At 38.3% G+C, this 9,682-nt stretch overlaps 1 protein-coding gene across 1 annotated transcript in view; it reads right to left on the minus strand.

The window, feature by feature from the left end:
- Positions 1-7,257, minus strand: part of LOC139139527 (cell division cycle protein 20 homolog B-like) — a 43,358-nt gene extending 36,101 nt beyond the window's left edge. The window contains exons 1-4 of the mRNA XM_070708439.1: positions 7,048-7,257; positions 6,136-6,241; positions 2,662-2,849; positions 2,282-2,388 (exon numbers count right to left, since the gene is read on the minus strand). Of these exons, the coding sequence (XP_070564540.1) occupies positions 2,282-2,388; positions 2,662-2,849; positions 6,136-6,241; positions 7,048-7,257 (611 nt within the window). The remainder of the gene's footprint in view (positions 1-2,281; positions 2,389-2,661; positions 2,850-6,135; positions 6,242-7,047) is intronic.
- Positions 7,258-9,682: the final 2,425 nt, after the last annotated feature.

The following is a 9,682-nucleotide window of genomic DNA, read 5'->3' on the forward strand; positions in this document are numbered from 1 at the left end:
TGCCAATGAAAATGAAACTACTAATACCAGCCCTGATGTAGATAAAAATGTAGATCTCCACAATTCCGAAAGTTCCGATGATAATCGACCTGAAAGTTCATACCATAGACTAACAGAAAATAATTCCAACTCAAAATATTTTACTCCTAGGGCGACTCTAACTAATCAGACTGATGAAACAAGCGAAAGTGAATCAGACACAAATGAATATTACGAGGTAGAAAAAATTCTTAAAGGGCGTTATAGAAATGGGAAATTACAATTTTTGGTAAAGTGGAAAAACTTTGCTAGCAAACATAACACCTGGGAGGATGAAGATAATTTAAATGAAGTAGCTAAAGAGTATTTAAGAAAAAATCCAGTGCGGATAATTGGAAGACGTTCTCCTAAAAGCCTTACGTAATTTGATGATCAACCTATAATTTGTTGCATCGAGTTAACCAGCAATTCGACATTTAATGTTTTAGCATTTAATGCATGTGTGAATGTGAAGAGTGTGAGGAAGCCGGCAATGTAAGTGTGTGTGAATGTTGACGTGAATGGAGAATTGTTGATCAATTCGATTCAAATTTAGCCTGATTCATAATCACTTAATTAAGTGATTTACTTAATTGAGGTAACGATTAGTTCCTTCCCCTCTTCAAGAAACTATCGGAGATTATGACGTTCCCCTCTCCTGTGAGAGCTTCGATAGATTATGATATTCCGCCCTTCCCCGTTCGGGCCCTTAATTTTCAAAACCCAAGTAAATCTATTTTGAAGAAACAGAAAGAATCCACAAAGGTACTCGAATGTAGTGAATTGGGACAAATCACTATTTCCGTGTCTGGAACAAGGGGTGATAAAGATAATAAAGTTAGATTTGTAACTGAAAATAAAAGAGTTAGATTTAAGGATACTGCAGTTAGGCCTAAGACTTTATCAAAGTCAGTAAAACCAAAGACTATACGTCAGGTTGTAAATGATGATATAAAGAGTATTGAAATAAAGAAAGGAGAAATAATAAAAGATAGCGCTATCGAAGATGATAATATGTTGATGAAGGCCACTGGAGGCCGTAATAAGAATGGAGATTTGCAAAGTGGTAACACAGATACCTTTCATGAGGAGTACGAGTCTTTTATGCATTATGGTACTCCCCCATAAAAGGAGGAGAGTGTTTTATTTGTGTGTTTGTATTTTGGAGGGTTTTAAAGGTATAGCTCATACTTTTATCATTCCGCAATTTTTTCAGGCTTCGCATTTTTTTTGTTTTGAAAAGTTATGGAGTTAAAGTTTGTTTTGAATTTATTGTATGTTGGTAATGGTGTAGTCAAGGCTTTTGCGTGTATTTTGACATTTTACGTCCACTTTATTGTATTTTGCATTTGGTATGAGCTTTTAGCGTAAGCATTTCACTATTTCCTTTTTTTATTGTATTTTACAATCGTAACAGTTCATATGATGAAGGTCGTGTACGGCGCCCTCACATCAGGGTCCTTCATCCACATAAACATATCGTTCCAAGTAGGTAAAGTACGCATCAGGTTTTGACTGAATATCGCCTTAAATTTTACTGACTTCGCAGAAGTGTGAAGTGACAGGTCTTGCAGAGTAAAGACATACCACAGTCACCTTCGTTCTATTCCGCTCTGCGCTTATGCGCCCCATAGACAGGTGTACATCTTGAAGTTCTTTTCAGGCATAGATAGAAAACAGATAGACTGAATATACGTTGTAGTTCATATACTGCATTTATAGTCAATATTTTATTAACAGAATCGTAACCGCTCTCAACAATTACACGTATAGAGTTAGGATTCAATGGTAACTCGTCGATGACGTCGCGGGAAGCATAGCCATCACTTGACTGAAAGTGAACAGGAACTATTTTCAACTTGACAACTTTTGGATGTAAAAATGTTGAAATCTCATGTTTTGCCTGGGAAATCCGATTTTAGGAAAATTTTGCATAAAAAAACTGTAAACCGCATAACAGTAGCTTAAATAAGCTTACATCAATGCGCCATTCGATGACGAAAATTGTTCCGTTTTTAACGGATTTTCGTTTAAGATGGAAATAAAGTATTTGATTATCATTTGCCAATAAAACTAAATATTTTTTGTGAATACTGTGTAAAAGACGCACGTAATAAAAATATAGCCCAAACAAGAAACTGTGTACCCTCGGGGCAGGAGACCATTTGCTCTCTTTACGTCGGGCAAATGCATGGTCACCTACCCTCGGGCACAGTCCCATGTTTGGGCTATAATATATTGTACCAACTGCTTCGTGACTTACGCACAAATTGTGTTGTTACTCCAAGATACAGCCAGGGCAGAGCGGTCGTGTTCAGAGGTAGGGTAGTTAATAGTGCGGATAGTCTCCAGCGTGCGAACATCGTATACCTTAAAATGGGGACAAAAATAAAAATAACACTTCACTGTTACAGGTGAAAGATTACAATAAATATGACAGAAACTTTTGGAAAGTCACTCTTGGTTTCAAAAACAACGGAATTCATTTGAAGTCATTTTCCCGTGCCATGCATGACCCCAAGCCAATGTACATATAATCATTAAATAATACGATTACACACAATGACTCGGGCAAAAATTGACATTTGAAAATTTTCATAGTAGAAAATCACAAAAACAAGAAAAGACAACCGTATACTATACCTTTATGCCACTGCTAGATGTTCCAATGGCAAGTTTTTCTCCGTCCGGACTCCAGGCACAACACTGAAAGACGTCGTCCAGATCAATTTCACCGGTAGCTGATGCCTCGTCCAAAGACGAACAGACGTATACAAGTCCCGCGGCACTCACAGCCGCGAAGTCGAAGCAGTTTATGTCGGCGACGTTCGCTGGTGAGGTACGAGATACATAAAAAAATACCGTCAAGGACAGTGTATTCACATTCGGTTTGAATTGGTAAATTCAAGAAATATTTAAACCAGAAAAACAAGAATGACAAAAGCAAATAAGGTCTGCAACTAAGGTACTGGAGGTCATCTTTAGGAACATGCATATCAACTTCTATAGCAATGGGACAAGCAGATCCTACATACATAAGCAAATGTCAACAAAAAAATAGCCAGAGAAGCTTGACAAAAAGAAAAGGTGGGAGAGTGGGGAAAAAATAAAGAGTGGTAAAAAATGTACAAGGGATCTGGTAAAAAGTAATGCTACCTCATCAATCTTCTAGCCCCTACCCCTCCTGAATATCAAATGTTCCATCCCTTGGTTGACCATTGTTATACAAGACCAGCTGGCAGGAAATGTATTTACAACCTTGGGAATGTTTTAATTAATGCTATGAGTGCTATCATTCGAATGTAAACAACACTTAAATCAGTTACAGATAGTGAAATGCCTTCCACTGTGGGCGGTGAATACGACATCTGGAATTATCATGGATCCAAATTTCTCATCAGTTCTTGTGTGTCTTACATGCAAAAGTTGCAAAAATTGATTCGCAATGAAAAATTTACCTCAGGTTTGTTTTATGGATCAAATTTTACTACAAATTGATATTAAATATGACAAAATTATGTTCGCAGCCTTGGAAACTCTCTCACAACATCCTGGGTTGGTGTAGGTCATTTAAGGTCACAAACTGAGAAAATTACCTAAAGTATAAGAATTTGGGGGTTTCCCAACACTTTGAGCAGAAAATTTATCTAATAACATCCCCAGGACTTTTGTACCAAATTACAAAGCTATCAGAAAATTAATTTTGAGAACAAGTTTTCTTGACCAAAATTGACAAAATTGTCTTAAAAATACAATTATGTATATTTCAGGACAATTTCCACATGTCTAACTATTGTCATCCCTGGACATCTGTACACCATATATAAAAGCTGTCTGTCCAGGGCCTTTAAAAAGAAAATATTTTTTAAGATTCAACCAAAAATGACAAAATAGCTCCAAAACAGTAATATTTCCAATTTTGTCATAATTTCAACAATTAGAAGGGTAACACCCTTGCAAACAGTTTCAGAGAAGAAGAAATTTTACTTAAAAAAAGAAAAAAAATAACCGAAAAATTCAGCAAAAATACAAAATTCGAGATATCTTCACGATATTCATAAAACTGATTTTGATCAACCTGAGGAACCTGTATACCAAATATCAAAGCTATCAGATTAGCAGTTTTTGAATAAAAAAAATTTTTGACCAAAAATTCGGAAAATTGCCCAAAATTACAAATATGAAAATTTCAATTCAATTTGTATAAACTTGACTGAGGTCATCCTGAGGAACATGTATACCAACTTTCAAAGCAATCAGATGAGTGGTTTCAGAGAAAAACATTATTTGACTAAAAACTGAAAAAAATTACCCCAAAAATAGAAACATGCAAATTTCATCCCAAATTTGAAACACCTAATTTAGAATACCTAAAGAAACCTGCACACCAAGTTTCAACCCAATCTGATCAACGGCTACAGAGTTTTAGCAATTTGCAGGGTTGCAGGGTTTTTCCTTTTTCCCCGTCATTTGCATATTTTTGACATTGACAAGTTCATTTGAACAAATTCTCATTTCCACTCCTAGGTGCACCTGTACACCAAATACTAAGACAGGTGCTGCAGTTAGATGTTTTTGACGTGGACGGACATACATACAGACAGACAGACATGCAAATCAGATGCAAATGAACTGATTCAGCTTATACGATAACCTCACATTGGTATTCCAGATGTGAGCTAAAAACCATCACGGTGTTAGAGATTTTCTCTAATTTTGTTTTGGAATGAACGCTCATTCGGTAGTTGTGAACTGTAACCCCTCCGCGGAATAGGGTTAAAGGTCATACGTGCCTCGAAATTGAAAGCCTCAAACATTTGCTCAAACTCTCCGTAAGAAAAGTTTAAATCGTTCCCTTTTAAACCATAGACCCTCGAGAAAAATTCACGAGGGTTTACTTTTAAACGCAGAATAAAAATCAAGGGTCACCATGCAAAATTTGGTACAAGAGAAAGAAAGTACAAAATATTACTAGACTCTTTAGATTCAAAGTGGCCACCGATCCCCGTGTTAACAGTATGGGGAAAAATAAAATTGTTCAACTTTCACATATTAAGCCGATGAAAACTATCTGCTCCATGAAATTCGAAATTACCCTCCCTGCCTCCACAAGTGGTCGATCAAATAGTATTGTGAAGGTTTGAAAGTCCGAATATTTCCCCAAATGGCGCATTCTACCCTAATAGCTTTCAGAACTTGACATGTTGATGACATTTTTTCAACTTCAAACTCGTAATCTCACAGCGCGACAAAATCAAGCTCACAATCACTGTGTACATGCACGCCAGCTAACAACATATGCAGATCCGACGAGTTTAGTTGAACTAATCAAATCAAATGAATTTACCTCCACTGTGCTGGGTTTGGAGCCGACGAATCCATAGAATAACGCAAAATGTTTTCAGGGTGATCGACGAATTTTCTCGCCATCTTTGCGGGACTCTGAGCAGCTACATTCTCCTGACGACTTGGGGAGAATACTCCACCACTAGCGCCATCTACGGACAAGCAAAAATATACAGCACACGTCAAAATATTATGTACTGAATTTGTACAGAATTAATACCAGAGTCGCTTGGAAAATTCCTGATCCCCATGGACATTGGTATTACCAGTATTGTCATTGCACACCTATTGGCCGGTCATGAAGACCAGGTTATGTTTTATAACACGCCACATGCTCATGATGTTCCATGTTATTGGTTTTATATGTAATGTGCTTAATGCACTGCAACAAGACATTGTGAGAATGGGAAAAGTTCTCCACAGCGGTCATTTTGGAGACACGTTCTTAAATAAAGAAAAACAATTACAAGGACTCTTGAGAATGTCTTTTTATTTAATTTTCGTAGTTTGGATATGGATACCAAAAAAAACAAGCCTTGTGGGTACCGACACTACGGAGAAATTATAGACTGCCTCGAAGAATGTGGAAGCTCTTGTGCCGAAAGATAGCCTTGCTTTCTGTGAATTATGATTATTAAGATTTTTGACATGCTATGGTGCTTTGATTTTTATAGTCCTTTAGCATTGTTGTTTGGATTGGTTCTGGAAATAAATCAAATTACAATTGTTATTCGATTCCATCACGATCCACTATTTACAAAGTTACCTTACCGTTAGACCAGTTTGTTTGCGTCCTTACATCGGAAAAATTCAAGAGTTTATTGGTGTCGGAGTTGCTACCACGTCTTTCATTGAGACGTCGGCGGAGATTTTCAGGCTGCAGACGAAAAAAATGAAATTTTAGCTCACAGAGATGTTCATGGTATGATATCACAAAGGAGCAAAGTTATTAAATTTCCTTTTATAAAAATGACTAAATTTTAGCTAGGAAAACTATTGATGGTGACATTAGATTTTTCGTTGCGATATTTTTGTTTGACCTTGTATGAGGTTCTGTGTGTGTAGCTTTTTTCTCAAATTTGCAGACATGAATTAGGAAAAGCCGACCAGTTCATTCTAAGAAACTCAAGCCCTACGGGTTTTGACCTGCAAATGTGCTATTCTAACGTATGGCAACAAAATTAATATTTGGAGGGAAAATGATATCTCATCCGCCCTCCCGCTATTAGTTAAAACGTTTCCCCTCTCCCCGTCCCCCCATTGAAATGTTCCCACATCCCTCTCTCTATTAAATGAAGTTGCCACGCTTTGCTACGTGTTTTGTCCCTGTCCTTTGGCAAACTTTCGAAAACGACCGAATTAAATGAAACTGCGTGCTTGCACGTTTACGTTGTTAAAGTTGTCTGCCGAGCAGTTAAATGAATTTACCGCCTCCTAATAAGGGAATAAATGCTTGCCACCCAGCTTAGAAATCCATACGAATATTTTTTTCATGGATAGCTGTTGTTGGCAGCCCCTGAATAATGAACTTGGGTCCACAAGTCCAAAATGTCTCTCAGGAAATTTGTTGATTCGATTATGGCTGAAGTCAGGATGAGAGTAGGTTTTCGAGGTTCATTCTAGTTTTTTCTCGGTCACCGCGCCATGATATTCCCCTGGTCAAGTATTACACCTGTGCCTTACCGTTTCGTCCTCCAACTCCAGAGAAGGACTTCTGCCAAACGACAAGTCGGTCGAAAGTCGGGTGTTCAGCTGGAAGTGTGCGAGGTCAAAGTCTACGTTGGATCTGGTCGGGATAAATCTATCACATCCCCCGCTACTCCGTCGACGCTGTAGCATAGCCGGTCGAGGAGCATGGGCGGGAGAATTCAATATATCAAAGTCGTCATCCATAATGTGAAAAAGACTCTGTCAAATTTCTTTCAAGGATAGAGTCAGGCAAATCAGAAAAGTGTCTTCAACAGTTTTCAAAAAAGACAGCACTGTCTTGACCTTCGATGTTCCAAATGACTGCATTTTGCATCCTCAGAATTGCACCTTGTGCGGCCGCTCGCCATTGGTCAGACAACATAAAATTTGCATACAGGTGCATGGTGCTAAAAATGTTAGGTATGATTACAAATATTTCTATATATTTTGTTTACGTCCAGTTTCATATTTTACCTTGGTTACTTTCACTTTTTGTTTGTAGTAACTCCTTTTAATAAAAAACTAACGATTCACTCAAAATACGTCGAGGTTGCGGAAGAATGGATAATACATGGTGCCAGCTCTGTAGCATGTAGATCCGAGATAAACATCTTCCGAGAATATATACTAGCTGTGCCAATGCGAGTATTAAAGAAAGGACCGATTAAGAAAGGTGTTACATTCTATATTGATAAATATTTGCTGAATTTAGGGAAATATGCTGAAGAAAGAAGAAAATGCTACTTTGTCAGCGACAAAGTAAAAGCAAATAGGCTACCAGAGCGCCACGGCAGTCAAGATTTGAAGCCTGTCGCTAGATGTACAACATATATTTTCGGCTGCGAACATATACAGACTATTTTCGGTTGCTTTGCACCTACGTTTAGGCCATAGCTTTAGCTTGTGGTGGGACTCATTAGTACCAACCTGATTAAAAAATTACACATAAATGTAGAGATGGATACGTCCAAATGGTGAATCGATTTTACCACTGTCGATAGCAGTTGGAAATGCTCAAGAAGAAAAACGTCGCCATCTCTACAAATGATGGTCATGATATTGCCTTTGACCCTCGTAGCGAGGTGGTATAGAATAGTCCTTCTCGCCCTAGCCATTCTGTAGCTGTTTCTTAATTTTATTTTTTTTGATAAATTTTGCCGTTGTTACCATAAGGTAGTACTCATCTCGAAAGCTAGAGGCTTAAACTCGTTGCTCAAACTTTCCTCAATGAAACTTTCGACCATTCTCTTACCAAATCAATAATAAGATCAGGGCCATAGTGCAAAGTTTGGAACTAGAGAAACAAATTACCTAACATTCTTCCGATATTTTATAATCAAAATGGCGGCCATCCCTGTGTTAACTCTATAGAGAAAAACATTTTTTTATTTTCGAAAAACTAAGACGATGATTTTTTTTACTCCAAGAGCTTTAAAATGACTCGGAACCCCCGTAAGTGGTAGATGAGAAAAGCATTGTAGAAATTTGAGTCCGACTATCTGTCCCGGCGGCGCCTTCTACCTTAAACGTTTATTGATGGGCTCGGGGCTAGAGGAAACCCACAGTAAGGTGCTGGGCTCCGCCTCCTCCGTTTCGTTTTGACTTTGCTCTTGCCCTTGCTCATTTATACACGCTGGTGGCCAATGCATCGCCCTTTGTCCGTTCGTTGTATGATCTGCCCCGTGTGAGAAGTCTGGGAGGATATCACAGCAACTCAAAAACAGAAGCAATGCTTTGTTTATAAAATGTGGGACGTTACCGTATCCTTATACTTGTAGATCACTAAGCTTCGTGTACGACATGTGGCACACAATCATAACTTTACTTCATAAAGTATATTCTTGAAAGAATATTTACTCACTTCTGTAGAAATAGGCCTAATGACGTGTCCATGTTATCCTCTGTAGGTGGCAGGTATTGTAATTAATAAGATACTTCATCACATTTAGGCTATCAAAAGTTATACATACCGATATTGATGTTTATATTGATGTGAATTATATTGTCATGTTATAGCAATAACTTGTCTATCGTAGATGGCGCTGTACTAATCTGTTTGTCGTGAAAGGTACAGAGAAACTGGGAATGGCATTCATATGTTCATATACCATAAGCTTATATCATAGGCATAGGAACCGGGGGCGGGGGGGGGGGAGGCGGCCACCCCCCATGCTGAAGTTGGGGGGCAAAGCTATACTTTTGCCTCCCCCCCCCCCTTTTACAAATACACATTGACTACGGCTAGCTGTCCCAACTATTGCTGAGTGCTATGTAGGGAGTGAACAAACAACTGGAGTTAAAGGCGCCGTAAAATAAATTCTTTGTTTGCCGTCCGTGTGCGGGTAGGTTTTTGGACGAAATCTGAAAAACAAACACAGATCGTATGATGGAAAATACGGCGGGATGTGCCCTTCCTTTGTTCGCGATGTCGCAGTTATTTACTTTAATGTCGCAAAACGCAAATGTCGTACGATCGTTTCCATACAAATCAGATTACCTATCTTAAAGGGGTACATCAACCGCTGTACGTAAAGTGTACATGTTTACCTCCTGCTGTAGCGGACTGCAGTGTACCGTAAGTGAAGATCAATCGACCGTTTCACAAGTTGATTTCTCCCTCAAAGTTTTC

This window comes from Ptychodera flava, chromosome 8, assembly GCF_041260155.1.
Source record: "Ptychodera flava strain L36383 chromosome 8, AS_Pfla_20210202, whole genome shotgun sequence".
Taxonomy (NCBI): Eukaryota; Metazoa; Hemichordata; class Enteropneusta; family Ptychoderidae; genus Ptychodera; species Ptychodera flava.